Source organism: Typopeltis vanoorti, chromosome 20 (assembly GCF_054136105.1).
Source record: "Typopeltis vanoorti isolate ZY-2024b chromosome 20, IOZ_Tvanoo_1.0, whole genome shotgun sequence".
NCBI lineage: Eukaryota > Metazoa > Arthropoda > Arachnida > Uropygi > Thelyphonidae > Typopeltis > Typopeltis vanoorti.
This window is the reverse complement of record NC_143568.1, coordinates 47,226,843-47,249,836: the sequence shown is the minus strand read 5'-3', so window position 1 is coordinate 47,249,836 and position 22,994 is coordinate 47,226,843. Positions and strand designations below refer to the sequence as shown.

The window sequence follows — 22,994 nt, the reverse complement described above, 5'->3', positions numbered from 1 at the left end:
AGGATATATTGTTGAAGGTGGAAGAAATAAGAGATTTGGGGGTGATAGTGGATAAGGATCTGAAATTTAGGGGATACACAACCAAAATTGTGAAGACAACACAAAGACTTCTCGGAATAATGCGGAGGACACTGACGTGTAGAAGTAAGGAGATTCTTGTTCCGTTGTATAAAGCTTTGATTAGGCCACACATGGGCTATTGTACCCAGATTTGGTCACCTGGTTTTCAGAAGGATTAAGAGATGTTGGAAAGGGTCCAAAGGCGATTGACTAAGGTAGTTTCTGACCTCTGGAATGTCGAGTATGAGGAAAAATTGAAAAGATGTAATTTGCAGAGTCTGGTGGAGAAAAGGACGAGGGGAGATATGATAGAGACCTACATGTTGGTAAGGGGTTGTTATAAGATCAATGCTGGAGAGGTTCTACAGAAAATAGTGAGAGATCGGGGGGAGAACCAGAGGTCATCCCTGGAAACTGTATAAAGAAGGTGTGAGTAGGGGAGAGAGGGGCCGGTTTTTTTCGTGCAGAGTTGTGAATGATTGGAATGCCTTGGTGGAGAGTGTGGTGTCTGCAAGGAGTTTGAATGTGCTCAAGGCATGGTATGATGAGCTGTGTGTGTGTGTGTGTGTGTGTGTGTGTGTGTGTGTGTGTGTGTGTGTGTGTGTGTGTGTGTGTGTGTGTGTGTGTGTGTGTGTGTGATAAAAGAACCTCCCAGATGAGTCTTTGACTCCATGAGGTCTTGGGGCAATAATAATAAAAATAATAATAATCATTCTTTCTTCTACTGGATATGCATTGAAAGAGCATGCTGGAATTTTTTTTTACCCTCATTAAATAAGTGCTGCTTATACTGCACTTTCGCAATCCTTACCAAGCCTTGTAACGAACAATAATTAAAGCAAACTTTAATGAATACCTTCAATATTTCGGCAACGTCACATTGCCACCTTCAGGAACATACAAATATGGTATGTGCACACAGGCACTAACAAAAGCAAATGAGGAAGAAGGCAAGAAACTAATATTGCTCCTAAAGGCCTAATGGTGCCCCCTAGCGGACTAATTGGGTTGTCTTGGCCGTTGGGCTGAAGTTCTCATAATGTAGGCTTCCTAAATTTGGGGTAGTTTCATGCACCCAAATTTGTTGAAGTTTGGAACGTTTTATAGAGCTGCTGATGATTCCATGAATAATCTTTTGTACTTAAACTTGCTGCGGTGTATTATTTTAGTTTTCTTCCAACAAATTCTATGGCGGGTATCTAAGGCAATAAGCTAATTACCAGTTATGTATGACCAACGTATAAGCCTTGCTACAGGAATTACCAACCCTTGGTAAGGATTGTCTGTTTTTTGCACTCCTCATTCAAATGATTAATTACAATCATTCATCTCATGCTGTCTCCAGAATGCCTTCTTCCTCTAGACTGCATGCTTGACCTCTTCAATCATCCATTTAATGCCTAATTTATTTAACCTTTTAATCCTTCTTTTTCCTCTTTCTTTCCAGGCTTATAGGCCAAGCGGCCTGTTCCAGACTCAATTCCATCTTTTTAAGAATTTTCCTCTGCATTGGGACCTTTTGGGTAGTAATCTAGAATTTGTTTAGGTATTCTGCTTCTATTCATTCTCAGTATGTGTTCTTTCCATTTTTCTCTATAGCAAATAACTGTTTCATTTAGGGAAGTTGTAATTCCAAGTTTTTTTCTGATTTCACTACTTTTCGTTTTGTCCATTATTGTGACTCCTTCAGTTCTGTGCAGAAATTTCATTTTGGATGATTCAATTCTTCTTTCATCTGCTTTTTTTTATTGTCCATATCTCACTACCATAAAGTAAAGTAGCTTTAGCTACTGTATTGTAGTTTCTTATTCGTGTGTGTTTTTGTACATAATTGGGTTTAAAAATTTTATTTATAATGCCTGTTACTTTTAAAAAGTTTGATATCTTTGGTTCTCTATCAGCTTCATTTTCATATGACATTGTGCATCCTAAATATTTAAATGCATTTACTTGCTCTATTATTCTGTTGTTTATTACTATTTTGCTTCTTATTGGATTAGCACCTTTGAAGGCCATGACTTTTGTTTTATCTGTTGATATTTCCATACCATATGTTTTTGTCTGATTATTTAGACTGCATAATGATTTTTGTAGTTCATTTTCATTGCTTCCAAGGATTATTTGGTCATCAGCAAAAAGAAGAGTAGCTAATCTGGTGTTACGGTTTATCTTGAAGCTTCCTTCAATAGTTATCTTCCATGATGTACTCCTCTATTTATTGGTTTCCAGTTTGATGTTGAATTATTGTACTTCACAAATATTTTATTATCTTGATGTATATTATATAAGGCTCTAAAGAGTTGGTTTGGTATTTCATATTATTATTACGTGACACCTCCAAGGAGTACAAAGACTCAACGAGGGAGGGTACCCACTACACAACTCTCTGTCTCCACCATTCAATCCACCAACGAACCACAACTACACCAACGCCATCTACTGCCCACCACCACTAGTATTTTCACAGACAATCACAAACATCCATGCCCATGGCGGGATTCGAACCCGCAGCCTTTTGGCTGGAGAGCAGATACACTAACCACTAAGCCAACCAGGCCGGCAAAAAACATACAGATTCCTCTCATCACAAGAATCAAACTTTTCCAATCAAAGGGTGTAATGTACTGTTGTTCTTCCAATTGCGCTATGAAGACAAAGACTCATCGAGGGAGGGCACCTACTCTACAACTCTCCGTCTCCACCACAACTACCTTCATAATCTACACCAATGCCATCTACTGCCGACCACCACTAGTATTTTCACAGACAATCACAAACATCCATGCCCACAGTGGGATTCGAACCACAGCCTTTTGGCTGGGGAGCAAATATGCTAACCACTCAGCCAACAGGCCAGCAAGAAAGAAATTCCCATGTTGAACAGAAGCATTAACCCAAAGAAAAACAGGAAAGGCTCCAGGAGAAGACAATATAAACTTGGAAATTATCAAATATGCAGGACTTGAATTATCACTCAGGTTACTTAACTTTTATAATATGATCTGCAAAGAAGGAAAATGTCCACAAGATATGCCCATAGTTTTTCTCTGATAATTTTATCAAATGCTTTTGTGTAATCTATAAAAGCTATGTGTGTTTCTATGTTCATTTCTCTGTGTTTTTCAATTAGTAATTTTAACGTAAATGCAGAGTCTATACAAGACCTGCCTCTTCTGAATCCATTTTATTCCTCTATTAATTTTGGGTCTACTATACATTTAACAGTGGCGGCCCATACATAAACACTACGACACTGCAGCACCCCTAAGGAAAAAATGAAAAAATTAAATTTTGTTTGTGTTTATAAATAATAATGTTTACAACATTATATAAATGCAGTACAACATGTTAAAGGTTACAGCTTATGTTTTGACATTGATTGAATAGTTAATAATTGGAATTGTTCGATTAACACTTTAGATTATGAAACAAATGCACTGAGATCTAACGCCGATATTCGTTTGCTCTTGTCATTGTACATTACGTCATTCCCAACTGTAACTGCTCAAATGGCAGCGTATTTTTAGTATGCTTACGCACCTTATTTCTGTGAGATATGAAATGTTTATTATTGGTGCGTGTGCGTGGTGAACTATTTTTTGTAAATCTTATTTTATTTTGTTAAAATAACATATAATTATTTATTTATTATAGATACAAGGCTGAATTATGACAAGTGTCACTGTTGAAAATATAAAAATAATAATTGTTTAAATTAAGGGGATATTAAATCCCACATTGTTTTAAAACCGAATAAGAAACTCGAAGATTGGAATCAGAGAGTTTCATGTGTTTTTACATTATGGAAAATACCTAAGAATAGCGATCAGAACTTTACCGACTTTGCTGCAAGTTCTCCGGTATTGTACTACGTACTAGGGTCACTTGCATTAGCTCACGCTAGTGGTCACCAATACTTTATAGTTTACTATATTCGGCATGAAACTCTCTGATTCCAATCTTTGAGTTTCTTATTCGGTTTTAAAACAATGTGGGATTTAATATCCCCTTAATTTAAACAATGTTTATATCGCTGAATTGAAGCTTATTAACTCTTTATATTTAAGTAATGAAAATAATATTTTTTCACCTTCATTCAATTATTGTTACACAAATTCTGTGTAACAATAATAAAGCACTGTGATCTATCTAACGCTGATATTCGTTTGCTGTTGTTGCACGTTACGCCATTAGATACACTGCCGCTTGGGCAGTGTATCTTATGCCTGCACTCGTTATTTCTGTGAGATATGAAACGTTTATTATTGGCGCGTGTTCGTGGTGAACTATTTTTTTGTAAAGCTTATTTTATTTTGTTAAAATAACATATAATTATTTATTTATTATAGATACAAGGCTGAATTATGATGAGTGTCACTGTTGAAAATATGAAAAGAATTATATTTTTTCAATTATCGTTACACGAAACAAATGCACTGCGATCTAATGCCAATATTCGTTTGCACTTGTCATTGCTATTGATACGAAACTTTTATTATTGGTGTTTGTTCGTGGTGAGGATGAAATATTTTTAATAAAGCAATTTTTAATATGTAAATTTATTTATTAATAAATTCGTTACTGATTAGGGAAAAAAAGTGTTTTTTTTTTTTTTTTTGTATATGCAGCACCCCCACTTAAAATTTTCACCTGCCGCCACTGACATTTAAGTTTATATGCTATGATTTTTGCATATACTTTATAACAGGTACTAAGTAAGCTGATTCCACGATAATTGTTACAATCAGATTTGTGTCCTTTTTTGTAGATGGAGATAACTATTGCTTTGGTCCAATCTTGTGGGCATTTTCCTTCTTTGCAGATCATATTATAAAAGTTAAGTAATCTGAGTGAGAATTCAAGTCCTGCATATTTGATAAGTTTCAAGTTTATATTGTCTTCTCCTGGAGCCTTTCCTATTTTGCTTTGGATTAATGCTTCTGTTAATTCCTCTAGAGTGATATTTTCCAAGGACTGGGATATTTACAAAGGGTAGTTTTCTGTTTTGAATGTCTTCATCATACCACAGATCTTGGTAGTAATTTTGCCATGTTTCTATTTTGATGGCATTAATATCTGCTTTTTGTCTAGTTTCATTGCTTAGATCTTTAAGAATTTTTTATGTATTAGGTCTTTTGAGCATACCGTCTCTCTCTCTCAAATTCTGTTGCAAAATTGTTCCATCTGTTTCTGTTTACTCTCCAGCATGCTGCTTTTGCTATTGCTTTTTTTTTCTACTGTATTCGATTTTTGATTCTATTGTTTTTAGGCCAGTTTTATATGCTTTTTTCTTTTCTTCAATAATGCATTTAATTTCATCATCCCAGTCCCAAAGGCCTCTTTTTCTTTTCCACTTTTTCTTTGTTCCTAAACTTTCTTTTGCAGCTTTTGTCATTATGGTTTTTAGGTTTGACCATTCTTCTTCTATGTTCTGATTTTGTTTATACTTGTCATCCAGTTCTTTATTATTTTTTGGTACAAGACTTTAATACTATTGTTGTCCAAAAGTCTAACTTTGAACGATTCAAAATTTCTATTTTCCTTGTGCTTTTTTGTTGTTTTCCATCTTGATTTCCATTTTATTTTTCAGTTTAAAAGGGAATGATCTGATTCTATTTCAGATCCTCTGTATACTCTTGTACCTATTATCATTTTTGACATTTTGATATTGCTGATTATGTAATCAATAATGCTTCTTATGTCTCTTGCTTCCCAGGTGTATCTGTGGATGTCTTTATGTTTGAAGAAGGTGTTCATTATTTTAAGGTTATTGCTTATAGTAAAATCTCTTAATCTATTTCCATTTCTATTACAGTTAAGTTCTCCGATAGGTCCTATGTTCGGTTTATATAGTTTATTGCCAATTTTTGCGTTGAGATCACCTATTACCAAAATGTGATCCTTAGAATTGGTCTTATTTAAAGTGTTCTGCAGTTGGGTGTAAAAGGTTTTCTGAGTCCTCCTTTTCCTTTTTCAGGTGCATGAATTCCAATTACTGTCAAATAGCCTCTGTCTATTTTAATTATCATTTCTGTTATTCTATCACTCCAAAAGTTGTAATGGATTATATTGTTTCTAAGAGATTTATGTAGAAAGATCATTACACCAGATTTAGCTCTCTCTTCTGTTTTTACTCCACTTGGATGATATACTCTTGCAAAGTGTTCACTTAGTAATTCTACTATTTCGACTGATTCAGTGACCTTTCTACCATCGACATTCCTTAAAATCATTCTGCCATATACATTCTTTGTTTTACTTGCAGCATATCGAAAGAACTGATTGGGATTCTCTTTAGCATGCATTGCTAACATCCTTTCATAACCTGTTTTTGCCTTTACTACCACACTAGTTACCATTCTGGTGCGTGCATTGTACTGTTCATGTGTCTGCAGGTCACTTTTCTCCCTAAATTCCCTCCACAATTGTTTCTTTTTTTGCAGTCCAGCTTGATAATGATATTTATCCATTTAACTTCCACTTGATTTACTTTAGGTATGCAGTCTGCTATTATCTCCCTCAAACATTCCTTTACCACTTCCCATGCACAATCAACATTTTATATTATAAAATGTTGATTGTGCATGGGAAGCTACAAGGAGTGCATGTAAAACTGCACCCTTTGCAGTTTTACATGCCAATCAATCCATGCAATCTCCTAAGTTTGTCATACTTACCAGCCCTATATTTCCACGTATACCTCTTTTTAACTGACAATTTACACACATTTGGCCACCTACTAAGTCAAGACCATATGATCACTCTCTCACGAACTGTTGGCAATGTTGTCATATTTGTTATAGCCAAATTCTCAGATAATTACTAGACTGAGCACTCTCAAACCTCTAGTATATTCCATTACATTCTGTCTCAAGTAATTATCCCTTAGTAACTGCATAAAATCCATTTCCTTCCTCCAATCTATGTTCGCACAGTTGAAACCCTCCATAATAATTACCTGTCCTCCACTCATTAGGTATAAATGCATAAAATCTCCATCATCTTTTCCATCCCCTTGTCTATAACAGCATCCAAGCATATATTTTGTTCTGCTGGCCTTATTCTCACACCAGATAGCCTAAAATGTGCTATTTTCACTGGCCTGCAGTTGAACTTCTACTTTCTTTGGTTGCAGTTCATTGGCTATGATCAATAACACTCCTCTCCCCCATTCTTTTCTCTCTATCCTCCCTGAACACGCTATATCCTTCACATTCTATCCTACTAACTATATCATCTTCTGTTAGCTATGTCTCACTAATGCCAATAAGTTAGGTTAGAATGCTCTTGACATTAGTGTACATAAGGTGCAAGAGCCCCTTAGGCCCACCACTATCCGGACGCTTTATACAAATTATCTGGTTTGTTACTAGTGGTACTAACTTAGGCATATTATATACATTCTTACACTCAACTGCCTCACTGATGTGGTCTGCATATCCAACTCAACAGCTTACCCCCCCCCCCCGAAAAAAAAAGCTCTAGTTTCCCTAATTCTGCACATCCACTTTCGCTTCATTCAACAACAGTCAGCTTCTTTCAAGTCCTCTCTCATGCGATAATTTTTTCACCCTACCCTTTTGTGCTCTAATAGCCTCATTAACATCATTAATTTTCGCACGGAATTTTGTCACTTGTCAATCACTCCTTTTTATGACTGAATCACTGTACAACACTCGCTCCTTGATTTTTCTTTCTCTCTTGGTCAAGCCCTCATTTCTCTTATCTTGCACTTCTTTATTTCTGTTATCAGCTGACCCACTTGCCAGACATTTCTGCATTCGCTTCAGTTCCTGCTTCACCCTGTGTATCACTCCGCACAACTGAGCTATCTCCCTCATTGCAGGCAACTCTTTATTCTTTACATCAGTCATACTGTTCTTTCATTCAACAACTTTTACTCTCTCTCTCTCTCTCTCTCTCTCTCAATGCTATCTGGTGTTACATCAAACAAATTTTCAATTGTATTCTGTTCCATCCATTACTTCAATCTCACGACCTGAGACACACTTTTGATCCTTGCTCTCATAGAATTCAGCACACTTTCCCACCACTATTGCTTTCAAACCAAATTCGAGCTGCCTTCAGTAATGCATACATTTCACAGACATTGCACTGCACAAAGTCCCTTTGATTAAATTCACCATTCAAAAGACTAAATTAACAATAGTTAAAATAAATTTTTTAACCTAAATGAATTAACTCCACAATGCAGTCTAATTGTAACACAATTTTTTAACTGATAATGCTATTTTTTTATAACTAAACAAATTAGCTTAGCTTTATGAGCTCTTCAAACACAGTCCCACCAACACACACCACCTGACAGTGTTTTTGTTTTCCATTATTATTATCCATATATTATCCATTCACATCCTCTGCAGCTTGTACACCAACTAATCATGTGGTAATTTATCAAATATTTTTGCCAAGTCCAAGAATATCACTATAAATGAATCTCCTTTATCTAACACGCTCGTTATCTTATCATAAAATGCAAGTAAATTACTAAAACAAGATCGACCATTTACAAAACCATGCTGACCATCATAAAGAATTCTATTCCCATCAACCCAACCTTCTATTCTATTCCTAACCAATTTCTCGAACACCTTGGATACAATTGCAGCTATACGGACTGGTATATAATTAGAAACTCTGTCCTAGAACCATGCTTAGGTAGTGGTACTATTTTGCTTTCTTTCCAGTCCTCAGTAACCTTACCCATTGCAAGACTTTCATTAAATAATCAGGTCAAGGACATATCGAACTGTTGTACACATTCCTTAAAAGTACGTGGTGATATATCAATCATTTCCGTGGTCTTTTCCAACACCTGATAAACCGCTGATTCTTTCACTTCCAATTCTCCTAATACTTGCCTCCCTTCAATGTATTGCATAGCATCATTTACACCAGAATGATCCAGTGTCAACCTGCCTTTTTTCTTCCTTTAATCTTCCATTTGCTTGCCATATAGCAAAATAATTCCCTTAAATTAACCTTGGCCTGACCAGCCGATCTCCTCTCATACTGCACCTTTTCTCTTTTTAATGCTCATTATCTTCCTAGCCTGCACTTTATATTCCTCGTGGATCTGATTGCCACCACCTGTCTTGTACCTTCCCCATAACATTTTCTTTTTCAACACAGCTTGCATGATTTCACTATTTATATATTTCACTACTACTACTACTCTATTTACTTGCTTAACTCTTGGTATGCATATATATATATACTGCTTGTATCAGATACTGCCTTATGAATTTCCATGCCTTGTTACCATCTTTTCTGCACAGCTCATCTACCCAATGTACTGATGTATGAGTCAACTAAAGAACTTCTCATAATCATCCACCTTATAATTGGAATTGGCTGAGTGGTTAGTGCACCCACTCTCCAACCAACAGGTTGCAGGTTCGAATCCCGCTGTTGGCATAGAAGTTTGTGATTGTCTTTATTATTATTATTATTATTATCCAGGCCTCCATAGAGTCAAAAGAATCATAGTGGGAGGTCATTTTTAGGAAACACAAAGTTTATCATACCACTCCTTGAATCCATTGACCATTCCCACTCCAACCACTCACTCAGGCAATGCATTCCAAGGTACAACCACCCTCCATGCAAAGAAACCACTCCTCACCCTCTTGCGCACAGCCTCCTTTCGTAACTTCCAGGGATGGCCCCTTGTCATCACTCTTCCCGCTGTTCCACAAAGTGAAAGAACTCTCCAATGTCTACCTGTAACTGCTTCTCAACAGTTTAAAAGTCTCGATCATATCACCTCTCCTTCTTCTATCCACCAAACTCTGCAGTCCACATTCCCTCAGCAGATCCTCATAACTCATATTGTACGGTCCTGAAACCATCTTTGTTATCCGCCTCTGTACCCTTTCCACAGTCAATTTATCCCCTTCAACTCCTGGGGACCAAATCTGAGAACAATTTGTTCTCATCAGTGTGGTCTGATGAGGGTCTTATACAACGGAATGATAACTCTTTTATCTCTGCAGGTCAGTGTCCTTCTCAGTATTGCAGCAATCCTCTGAATTACCCTCACCACCTTTGCAATATGCTCCCTGAATTTCAGTTTTCTATCAATCATCACCCCCAGATCTCGTCTCCCCTACCTCTTCCAGTACAGCTCCTCCAATCGAGTATGCATCCTCCCATCGATGGATCCCAAACCTTAAGACTTTACATTTTGCTGCATTGAACCGACAATCCCATTCATTTGCCCATCTCTAGTTTATTCAAATCCTCTTGCAGGGCTGCCACATCTGCACTTTTTTATACTAATCTGGACAGAAAGATTTGTGTGTCCAGATTAGTATAAAGGTTTATCTGTAATAGCTAGCTTTGTTATTACTTCTTACTCTGATAAAGGACAAAGTTTAGTGAGTATTAATTTTTTTTTTTTTACATATCAAGTGCGATAATTATCAATGTTACAAGTTGTTTTAGCAGCAGCATTTTTGACATCTTTTACAATTTGAAGTTAAAAATGTGGTTTGAATTTAAAATTTTAAAACATAATATTGAAATGCTGAGTAAAATAACTATTATAGCTTACCTTTTCAAACCTAAATTTCTCAAAAACAAAAATGGGGAAGATTGGGGATAACAACTTAGTATGGTAATGTATTCCAAACATTGTAATTCTAAGGTAAACATCATCCCTGTTTGAGAGCCACACTCCAGGACATGATACCTATGAATCATACAAAACTATTAAAATCACAATTCATGCTTAAAATAACACTCGTTATAATAATCTTTTTAAGGCATTTTTTAATATTTTTAAATTTTTAGACCACTGTTAGGGTGATGTAAAAAGCTTTCAAACTTTTGATATATATTTTTAACACACTTCAATTGTAATTTGAAGAATAAAATTATAAAAGAAAAACTTTAGTAGATAAATATAAATGGATATGAAGCTGGTAATATGGATAAGGGGAAGTTGATGGAGCGATATCATACAGTAGTCTTTATCCAGGAGAAGGCTTATGACTAGCAGTGTACCTCAGGACTCTATACTTGAGTCATTGCTATTTAATTTGTACATAATGATACACGAAATGAGATGAGGGAAAATATTCAATTCAGTTGTTTGCTTATGATGCAAAATTGGGCAAAGCAATAGTTAATAAAGATGATGTAAAAATCTTGCAGGATGATTTAAACAGACTGGCTGCACGGACAAAGGAATGGGCATTAGGTTAAAGTGGCAAAGTGAGATGAAAAGATTATAAGCTGCATACTTCATTGATGAAACTGTACTCCAGAAACTGATGAAGCTAGGGATTTGAAGTGTTGGTGGTTAGGGAGCTGAATTTCAAATGGCAATTACGAATGTGAGTAAAATTGCTTATAGGATTGCATAGTTAGTGAAGAACCCTCTAATAATCAGAAATAAGGAGGTTATTATACCTCTTTATAAAGCTTTGATAAAGCCTCATCTGGAATACTGTGCACAGATCATCACCTACATTTCTTGGGGCTAAGAAAGAGGCAGAGAAGATGCAGAGAAGTAAAAGATGCTGGCAGATTTGTGAAATGTTGCTTATAGGAGAGGTTGAAACTTTGTGGGATACAAAAATTGGTTGATAGACAGAAAAGGGGAGATATGACAGACACATTCAAGTTATTTAAAAGTTTTAATAGGATTGATACAGATGATTTTCAATACATGACTAGTAGAGGGTGAACTAAGGGTCATCTCTGCAAACTGGGCAAGAGTGTGGGTAGTAAGGGTGTGAGGAATAGATTTGTTGCTTGGATGAGTAGAAATGGTTGCCAGAGAGTGTTATGGGTGTCTTATTCGTTAATGAATTCAAAGAAAAGAATGACAGATATTGAGGGAATGTTGGTATTAGTGCTTGGTAAAATGTTATTGCCTTCCTCAGTGATTCTGCAGACTCCATGAAGATGGTCACATAATAATAATAATATTATTAATAATACATAAGTGAGTACATCCTATAGTCTTGAAAACAAAAACTGAACCTTGGAGGCTTTGGCAAAATATAAAGAAACAAACAGTGGTTTCAGGTTGTTGCTTCTAATTCAGCCAGGGAGTCACGTGTGAATTGGCTGCAAAGATTAAAAAAATTCATGGAGAACTCAATAAGTTAAAGACGGTCCAGGAAAACAATAAATAAGCAACATGTGTCCTGAGAGAATATACAGAAAAATATATGGCAGCTGAGTTATCATAAGTCATGGGAAGACTTTGTTAAGAAGATCAAAAACAAATATCAAGAAAGTGGCAAAGTGTTCTGTTATTATTAGGGTAAATTATTAGGGTAAAAGAAAAGGGTGATCATTATGGGTGATTTTAATTATGGCAATATAGACTGGAATGAAGAGATAGCAACTGGAAGTAAAGAAAATGAGTTTCTTGAGTTTTTGAGGGATAACTACCTCAGACAGTATGTAACAGAGGGCACAAGAGGATTAAGGGTCTTGGATTTGGTCATCTCATCGGAGGATGTAATTATCAATGAGGTATCAATGGCGTGGTGCAGAAATCGCAAGTAAAAAAAATCGAAAGAATGAATGATAGCGAAAAAAGAATGACTGATGGCGAAAGTTGGACGCATGTTGGAACGAAAGTACTGAACCAAAGAAAGATGAATGACAGTAAAAGTGAGAAGAATGATAGCGAAAGTTGGACGCATGTTAGTCCGAAAGTACGGAAACAAAGAAAGATATGTGAGAGTGAGAAGAATGATAGTGAAAGTTGGACGTATGTTGGACCGAAAGTACGGAATCAAAGAAGGATGAATGAGAGGGAAAGTGAGAAGAGGGGGTCGAGAGTTAGAAAGTTAGAAAGATTTAATGATAGAGTGAATGTGTCGTGAGGTTCAGAAGGTGAATTGGATTGGATGAAGCAAGAAATGAAATGGATGCGGAATGAAATTGAGAGAATTCAGGTCAAAACTATTAAAATAAATCATGATGGCATGAAAGAGATAACAAAAGATGAGCGAGTGGCGTTGTATGGCGACTCCATTATTAAAGGTGTGCTAGAGGATAAAATGCACAAGGTATGTTTTCCAGGCGGTAAAATGAGTAGAGTGATTGAGGCATTGAATATGAGGCGGGAATGAGCAAAAGAGTTAATTGTATTAATTGGTACAAATGATTTGAGAGAGAACAAAGAGCATGTCAAAATGAATGTCAGGAGACTGCTTGGAAAGATAAAGGAGAATAGTGTGACAGGAAGGGTGGTCAGTGTGTTGCCTAGGTATGATTGTGGTGAAATGAGGCGGAGAGCAAGGATTATGAATGATATTCTGGCTGAAATGTGTGAGGAGATAGGAGTAGAGTTTGTTAATGTGTGGAATGAGTTTGAGGGACGAAGTGAGCTGTATGGGAGCGATGGACTACATTTGAGTGGTTATGGTGTGAGTCGCTTGGAGAGACTGCTGCTGGAAGGTAGAGAAGTGAATAGAGAGAATGAATCAGATCAAGAGGGGAGTGATGTGGAAGAGCAGGAGAGTAAGACAGGAGAGATTGAAGGAGTGGAAATGAATGTGGAAGTGAGTGGTATGAGTATAGAAAATGAGAGAATGGGTGTGCAAGAGGAGCAGGGAAACGGCGAGGCTCAGGGTGGACAGGGATACACAGAGTGAGAAAGGTGGATGCTCCAAGAGGAGGTGAGAGAATGTGTAGGCAGGAAAGTAATGGGATGATCAGGGATCAAAAGGAAACAGATGGAATTGCAAAGGGTTCTAAAATGAAGAAGCAGAAAGGGAAATGGCCCCAGTCCAGCATGGAGAGATCACATCGAGTGAGTGGTATCAGTGGAACTAGCTGTAGATCCAGAAATGAGTTGTTGTGTTTGTATACCAATGCTAGAAGTATAAGAAACAAGGCGGATGAAATGGTTGCACTAATTGCGTCTGTGCACCCAGAGATTGTCGGAATAAGTGAGACATGGTTAGATGAGGATGACATCCTGACAGGAATAGAGATGGAAAGGTATGATGTGTTTCGTGAGGATAGAAGGGGTAAAAAGGGAGGGGGAGTGCTATTGATGATAGAGAAAGAGTTATGTCCATACAAGGTAGAGATGCAAGAGGGAAATGGGGCCAGTGGTTTTGAGGCAGTATGGTGTGAGATAGAGGTGAATAGAATCAAATACTTGGTGGGATGTTGTTATAGACCTGGTAATGTGGATGGTGGTGATAGTGAAATGTATAATCAAATAAGCCAAGCAAATAAGAAAAGGGTGATCATTATGGGTGATTTTAATTATGGCAATATAGACTGGAATGAAGAGATAGCAACTGGAAGTAAAGAAAATGAGTTTCTTGAGTTTTTGAGGGATAACTACCTCAGACAGTATGTAACAGAGGGCACAAGAGGATTAAGGGTCTTGGATTTGGTCATCTCATCGGAGGATGTAATTATCAATGAGGTATCAAATCATCCACCAATTGGTGAAAGTGACCATGAGGTGATTACTTGGGTGGTTGCCAGCAGTGCAAGGACCCCAGTGAAAAAAGGGTATATGTGGAACTACAAGGGGGGTGATTATGAAGAGCTCAGGAGACAGCTTGCAGGTGTAGCATGGAATGAGGAGTTAGCTGGAAAAGAGATCAATGCAGCTTGGGGGATTTTCAAAAAATATTTAGTGGATGCAATGTCTAAATGTATACCACGGGTGAGAAGGTTAAATAAGTTAGGTGTGAGATGGATGAATAAAGAGATTAAGCATGCAATACAGAGAAAAAGGGCATTGTGGAGGCAGCATAAGAGAAGTGGAAGTAACCAATTTCATGAGTTCTACAAAGACCAGGCAAGGAGAGTGACTTGGTTGGTGAGAGTAGCTAAAGAGAGGTATGAACAGCAGTTAGCTAATGAAGCTAAAAAGAATCCTAGGGAGTTCTTTCGATATGTAGCCAGCAAAAGAAAGAATGATTATGGAAGGATGACATTGACATTGGAGGAAATGGTATAAAGACAGCTGTTGCAGAATGTGTGGTGGAGATACTTAATGAACAGTTCATAAAGATCTTTCAATCTTGTGAATGTGACTTCATGGAGAGATTAAGAGCAGTTGATGATGGGGAGGAGAGACTGACTGTAAGTGAGGAAGAGGTGTTTGGGGAGTTGAGTAAACTAGATGTAAATAAGGCTGTGGGACTTGATAATATATCACCGCGTATTCTGAAGGAATGTGCCAGAGAGTTGACACCTGCCTTGACATATTTTTTTAATACGAGTCTTGCACTTGGTCAAATCCCTAAAGAGTGGAAGGAGGGCAAGATTGTGCCACTTCATAAAGGAGGTGATCGAACTCAAGCATCAAACTATAGGCCTATCTGTGTGTCAGGTGTTGTGGTTAAGTTGTTGGAGAAGCTTGTGAGAACTAGGATCCAGAGTTGGGTTGACAACAATGGCATAATCTTTGATGGACAGCATGGATTTGCTAAAGGGAGGTCGTGTTTTAGTAATCTACTTACTTATTACAATAAAGTGGCTGCTTCCTTGGACAGAGGAGAAGGATACACAGTAATATATTTGGATTTTGCAAAAGCTTTTGATAGAGTACCTCATGATAAGTTGACAGTCAAACTAGAGCAGATGGGGTTGGATATTAGATTAGTGCATTGGATTGGAGACTGGCTATCTGATAGGTATCAACAAGTTGTGTATGGGGGTGCAATATCCAGGAAAAGGAAAGTCACTAGTGGAGTGCCTCAGGGATCTGTTTTAGGGCCATTACTATTTAACTTGTATATTAATGATATTGGCAAAGATTTGGATGGAGATATTCAGTTGTTTGCAGATGATGCAAAGTTGGGACGAACCATAAAGAGTAGTGAAGATGTTGTGGTCTTGCAAGAAGACTTGAATAAATTGAGTGATTGGGCAAGCAAATGGGGATGCGAGTTCAATGTTGCAAAATGTAAGGTTTTAAAATTTAGAAAACAAAGATGGGATGCAGGATTTATGCTTGGTAAGAATATATTGTTGGAAGTAGAGGAAATAAGAGATCTGGGAGTGATAGTGGATAAGGATCTAAAATTTAGGGGACACATCGCCAAAATTGTGAAGACAACACAAAGACTTCTGGGAATGATGAGGAGGACACTGACGTGTAGAAGTAGGGAGATTCTTGTTCCATTGTATAAGGCTTTGATTAGGCCACACATGGACTATTGTGCCCAGATTTGGTCACCTGGTTTTCAGAAGGATGAAGAGATGTTGGAAAGGGTCCAAAGGCGACTGACTAAGGTAGTTTCTGACCTCTGGAATGTCGAGTATGAGGAAAGATTGAAAAGATGTAATTTGCAGAGTCTAGTGGAGAGAAGGAAGAGGGGAGATATGATAGAGACCTACAAGTTGGTAAGGGGTTGTTATAGGATCAATGGTGGAGAAGTTCTACAGAGAATAGTGGGAGATCAGGGGAGAACCAGAGGTCATGCCTGGAAACTGTATAAAGAGGGTGTGAGTAGGGGAGTGAGAGGCAGGTTTTTTTCGTGCAGAGTTGTGAATGATTGGAATGCCTTGCCTGAGAATGTGGTGTCTGCAAGGAGTTTGAATGTGTTTAAGACCCGGTATGATGAGATGTGTGTGAGATAAAAGGACCTCCTAGATGAGTCTTTGACTCCATGAGGTCTTGTTTATTAATAATAATAATAATAATAATTATTGAAGAAAAGTTTCAAAATGAAGGAAAGAGTATTATAAAAGAAATATAAAATGATAAAGATGACATAAAAACTGAATATAACAATATTCTGGATGTCAGGAATATGGTCTATTTCCAGAGGGTTCTAGTAATGCAAGTAATGCTGTCTTATAAGTATACTTCCCTAGATGAAGGAAATGCCAACTAGTCCTCTGGGTGAAAGATGACTTTCATCTCCAGTTTACGTGTTTTGATTTCTGTCCCCATCCTTTTCTCAAGTACACAATATAGACGATGGCCTTGTTCGGCATGCTTTCCATACTGTAATTAAGCCACTAGGTCAGGAGTTCCTCCATTTGAGAGCACCATAGTAAAATAGTATCCACAGGTGTAACCTGTTGGTAACACTTCAGGAGACTTCCTGATTAGCTGGAGAATAATCATGCTACTGTTCACTCGGTTATACTGTACCTGGAGGGAGTCCAAGTAAAGCAGCTTGCAACACATGTCGAAGGCAAGGGAATCTCAAGATTTTCTTGCCTCATTTGTTAACTTAATTTACTGCCTTTACTGCACTTAAAATCCTATAATGACTAACTATGTGGACCATTTTCTTTTTATTATTTATATCTGAAAATTATCACTTAATTATTTCATAATTCACTAAGCTGGAAGAGAAGTGGAATCGTTAATTGCCAGTAATGTTCTATCATTCACCAACTTACTCGATTACCAGATTATCCTCATGATTCTACTACATCATGGACCTTTTCTTAATCCACTTGCACTTCAACTATACCACTGAAGTTAGCCCTCTTCTTCGTACCACTAACCATAATCTTGTCCATGTATATTTTTCCAGAGATCAGCCTCTGGAAAAATGTATCCTCTGGCAGTATGAAAGTATCAGTTGGGATGACCTTCAGGATTTTATACCTCTTTTCCATGGTCTGATTATTGTTATCCTAATCCAAGGATTACTCCTATGAAATAATGGAAATTCTTAAACATACAAACTTATTGTTTTAATACTGACTATATTGTAATGCATGCAAACATCTTACATTCTTTGCTTACTAGTTTCGCTAGCAAACTGTCTAGTTTATTCAAGGCATTTATGGAAAAGCATAAAAAACTAGTAAATGAAAATTGAAAGGAACATAAAAACGTTGTAAACAATCTAGTAGCTATCATGTTGGAAGCTTAATGGATTTTTTACAACACTCAAAAAGAATTAAAATAGAATTTAATACTTCCTATATTTCGTCCTAGTCACTAGGACATCTACGGGGATTACAAAAACAATTAATGTAACATATACACAAATAACAAACAATACTAAGCCCAACCACGTGGGTGATACTAAAGTCCTATCTAGGTAGAGCGCCCTCTAAGGGCAGTAGTAGGAGGCCTGGAATGTAAGGTGGGAACTCTGGTGATGAGTGTTTCCCAAATCTTCGGAAGCTTAATGCAACCATATTTATTGAGATTTGGTTGGTTTTTGAGAGCTGCTGCTTCTAAGAAAAGTCTCTCTTTCTTGAATTTGCTGTGATGGAGCATGGTGGTTTTCTTCCATGATACCCTGTGGGTGGTGTCCAAAACATGGTCAGCCAAGCCTGAATGGCCATAGTTGTGTTTGAAGATGTAAGACTTGTGTTCCTCTAGACGGATGGATGCTGATCTGCCTGTCTGTCCAAAGTACGCCAGCTTACAGGAACAGGGTACTTTGTAAACTCCAGGCAGAGAGAGAGGAGGGAGCTGATCTTTCGTAGAACGGATAAGGGTAGCCAGTTTGCGGTGGGGCTTATATGCTGTGTGTAGGTTGTACTGTTTTAGTATCTTGGCTATTTTTTCGGATGTGCCACGGATGTAGGGTATGGTGATGGCATTTTTAAAATATTGTTGACGAGAAGGACGGGGAATGGGGTAGGAGTTGGTTATCAAAAAAAAATAAGGTGTTGTACCACCTTACCCCAGTCCTGAAGATACTTTCAGGCGCAAACTTTGTTTGCTCACACTTGGATAAAGGATTAAACTAAATTTATTATACTCTAACCAAGTGAAAAATAAACTTTCAATGTCTCATAGTAATACATTTAACTTATCATGATATTCTTTAGAGTTAAGCATAACTGTTGAATTTCCCTTATCAGCCTTTGTAATGATGATATTTTTGTTTTTCTGCAAGTTGAAGATTGCCTTTCTATCATAAGGAGATGTGTTGAGAATTGGTTGTTTGGCTTTGGCTAGGATTATGGTACTTTTGAATCTAATAGTGTTGGCTATATTTTGCAGTAGTGGATATAGGCCTTTTTCAATTCCACACATGAAATTCATTTTAGGGATGTGTTTGGGCGTAATCGCAAAGTGAAAACCTTTTTTGAGAATGTCGGATTCATTTTTTGTGAGACTATGATTCGACAAATTAAAGATCACTTTGTCGTCCAGTGTCCGATATTTTTTCTTGTAAAGTTTATTGAATTTCCGAATCTGTTTATCTTTATAAAGTTTAAAAGTTTTTTCATAACTGCATTGTATCATTTCATCTATTTGGTTCCTGTTACATCTGGAATTATCGGGCTGGTAAGTATGACAAGCTTAGGAGTTTGATTGTTTCGGTGTCATGGCATGTAAAACGGCAATGGCTAGATGTTGATAGTGCATGGGAGGCGGTTAGGAAGTGTTTGCATGAGGCAATGGTTGACTGTATACCTAGAGTCCGAATAATAAATCAAGTAGGGGTTAAATGGATGAATAACACCAATAAGCTTGAGCTGCAAAAAAAGAAACAACTATGGAGGGAATTTAAGGAGAAAGGTGACCAGCAGGCACATGAACGGTATAAAGTGCAGGCCAGAAGGGTAACGAGTGTGGTAAGAAAAGCAAAAACGGATTATGAAAGAACATTAGCCATGCAGGCTAAAGAGAATCCGAAACAGTTTTTTCGATATGTTGCAAGTAAAAGAAAAAATGTACATGGTAGAATGATTTTAAAGAATGCCGATGGTAGGGAGGTAATCTAATCAGTTGATATAGTTGAATTCTGAGCAAGCACTTTGCAAGAATATAACATCCAGGTGGTGACATTGCAGGAATGAATGAACCAATAGATTATATGGGAATTGTGGTGAATGAAGTGGAGGTATTACAAAACCTCAATGTTAATACATCTGTGGGATTGGATGGTATACCAGCTCGTGTCATACGTGAAGCGGCTAAAGAATTGTCAGTGCCCTTGACTATTTGGTTTAATTTGAGTCACGGATCTGGGTTAGTCCCGAGGGGGTGGAAAGAGGGGAAAATAGTTCCACTGCATAAAGAAGGTTCAAAGACTGCTGTTGTAAATTACTGAGCGATTAGCATATCAGGAATCGTTGTCAAGGTCTTGGAGAAATTAGTCAAGAGAAAAATACAGGATTGGATAGATGAAAATGGGATACTGTATGGGGGACAACATGGTTTTGTGAAGGGTAGATCATGCCTCAGTAACTTGCTCATGTTTTATAACACAGTGACAGTGAAATGGATAAGGGTAATGGGTAAGGCCTTAGCAAGGTCTAGTGATTCTACTGGACCTTGCTAAGGCCTTTGACAGGATACCACATGGAATTCTAATCAGTAAACTATAGCATATGGGGATGCAGTGGCGCACCCAGAGGGGGGCGAAGGAGCCTGGACACCCCCCCCCCAAAGAAAAGGAAAAAACACTAGAAAAATTTCCAAAAATCTTTTCCTAATTAAAGTTCATTTTTTTTTTATTTATGTTGTGTGCTACTTATGAATTAGTGATCACTGCAGATGCTCATTATAGGTCATATGCAATGTGTAGTGTGTATTCGCAAAACATCTACTCAACTCGCCCCCCCCCCAAGGTTAAATACTGAGCGCTCAGCCCCCTCCAAGATTAAATCCTGAGTGCGCCACTGTGGGGATGGATATAGGGCTGGTGAGGGTGGTTGATGAAGAGATATCAGAGAGTGGTTTATTCAAGAGTAGAGTCCAAAAGACAGCTTGTGACTAGTGGTGTGCCGCAGGGTTCTGTTCTTAATAAACGATGTCTGTAGTCATCATCCAAATATGCCATGGAGTTGTTTTGCCACTCTATCGTGTGGTTAGATGTATAGAAATGATGTGCTAAGCCAGAAGAAATACTTTTTGGATGATGACTACAGCCATCGTTTATTCAAGGAAGCCACAATAGTGTTAATAACCGGCGGAAACCTCAACAGAAATCAGGGCACTACTCTGAACAGTTCGTAGAAAAACCTGATCCTCTCTCTAAATCCATCTGAACTACAGCTAGCCAGCAATTACATTACGCGTTTACAACAAACACGCATACTTAATAATGAATAAAAACAATAAGTCCTCTCAGTCTCTGTCACACGAACATGTAACCTTAGCTACTAGATTGTTTACAACGTTTTTATGTTCCTGTCAATTTGCATTTACTAGTTTTTTATGCTTTTCTGTGAACACCTTGAAAACGCTAGAAAGTTTGCTAGCGAAACTGGTAGGCAAAGAATGTAAGATGTTTGTATGCATTACAATATGGTCAGTATTAAAACAATAAGTTTGTATGTTTAATTTTCAAATGACCAAATATGTTTAATTTAAACAGTTTAATGAAACGCAAAGTTCGATGCATGGAAAGAGAAAAATGCAGAAAGGCCAAACTTTTGAACCAGCTAACGTTCCTTAAATGTTGCAAGGAATTCTCCATCATTCCAAAGTTCTTCATAGTCAGAGGTCATATCAACTCTATATCATCTAAAAAAAATTATCTAAGCACTCCATTGGCGCTTGTAAAAGAAAGGATTCAACACACCAGGTAAGAACTAAATAAAAGTGATATTAATTGCCGTAAGTTCTTTGATGATATTTCTAACAATTTAGAATATACCATATGGAACCAAATAGATCAAATGATACAACACAGTTATGAAAAAACGTTCAAACTTTATAAAGACAAACAAATTAGTAAACTCCATGAACTTTACAAGCAAAAATATCGGACACAGAACAACCTCCTGGACAACAAAGTGATCTTTAATTTGTTGAATCATAGTCTCAGAAAAATGAATCCGACATTCTCAAAAACGATTTTAACTTTGCGATTATGCCCAAACACATTCCTTAAATGGATTTCATGTGTGGAATTGAAAAAGGCCTATATTCACTACTGCAAAACGTAGCCAACACTATTAGATTCAAAAGTACCATAATCCTAGCCAAAACCAAACAACCTATTCTCAACACATCTCCTTACGATAGAAAGGCAATCCTCAAATTGAAGAAAAACAAAGATATCATCAGTACAAAGGCTGATAAGGGAAATTCAACAGTTATGCTTAACTCTAAAGAATATCATGATAAGTTAAACATATTACTATCAGACAACTCTACCTATAAGATCCTAGACAGAGACCTCACCATAAAAAATCATAATGAAACAAACCAACTAATCAGAAATTGTAACATTTGGCCAGAAGAAGTGAAGATAACACTAAAATCCTCACATCCCATCACTCCCAGACTATATGGGACACTAAAATACATAAAAAGGATATACCTCTTCGTCCAATTGTTAATGGAAGGTCATCCCCAACTTACCTTTTGGCCAAACATCTTGCAAACTTATTAAATAATAAAATAAGATCAACAGAATCCTATATCAAGAATAGTTAGCACTTTGTAAATAAACTCCAAGCCATTAAGATTGCACCAACAGACATGCTAGCCAGTCAAGATGTTGTATCCCTTTTCACCAATGTGCCAGTAAAAGAGGTAATAAACATCATTCAAGACCTCTTTCCTCTAGACATCACACAGATATTTAGACACTGTCTTCAGTCTAATTTCTTCAAGGTTAATAACACTATATACCAACAATTAGAAGGCCTATCACCATCTTGTGCAGACCTTTTCATGGAAAAACTTGAAAAAGAAATTCTCTACACAATCTCCCCTAGACCATCTATATGGTGGAGATATGTAGATGATATTTTCATTATATGGCAAGACAGCTTAGAAAACCTAAAATCGTTTGTGAATAAAATCAACTCAATACAAAACAAGATAAAATTCACTCTGGAAGTGGAAAACAACAGCCAACTGCATTTTTTAGACATCTTGATAAAGAGACAATCAAATAGTGTCAAATTATCTACTTACAGAAAGCCTACAGACACTGGAAGATATCTTCATTATACTTCAAACCATCACAGGACACACAAACTGAGCACTATCCACATGTTGAAAAATACAGCCCGAAAGTTTATAT

General features: G+C 37.1%; 1 protein-coding gene across 8 annotated transcripts in view; it reads right to left on the bottom strand.

The window, feature by feature from the left end:
- The window catches only part of LOC150095411 (spermatogenesis-associated protein 6), a 523,112-nt gene that overhangs the window by 357,469 nt on the left and 142,649 nt on the right, over nt 1–22,994 (bottom strand). For all 8 annotated transcript variants that reach the window (XM_090410322.1, XM_090410323.1, XM_090410320.1 and 5 more), the window contains one exon: nt 10,637–10,774. In XM_090410322.1, coding sequence (XP_090266448.1) covers nt 10,637–10,774 — 138 coding nt within the window. The remainder of the gene's footprint in view (nt 1–10,636; nt 10,775–22,994) is intronic.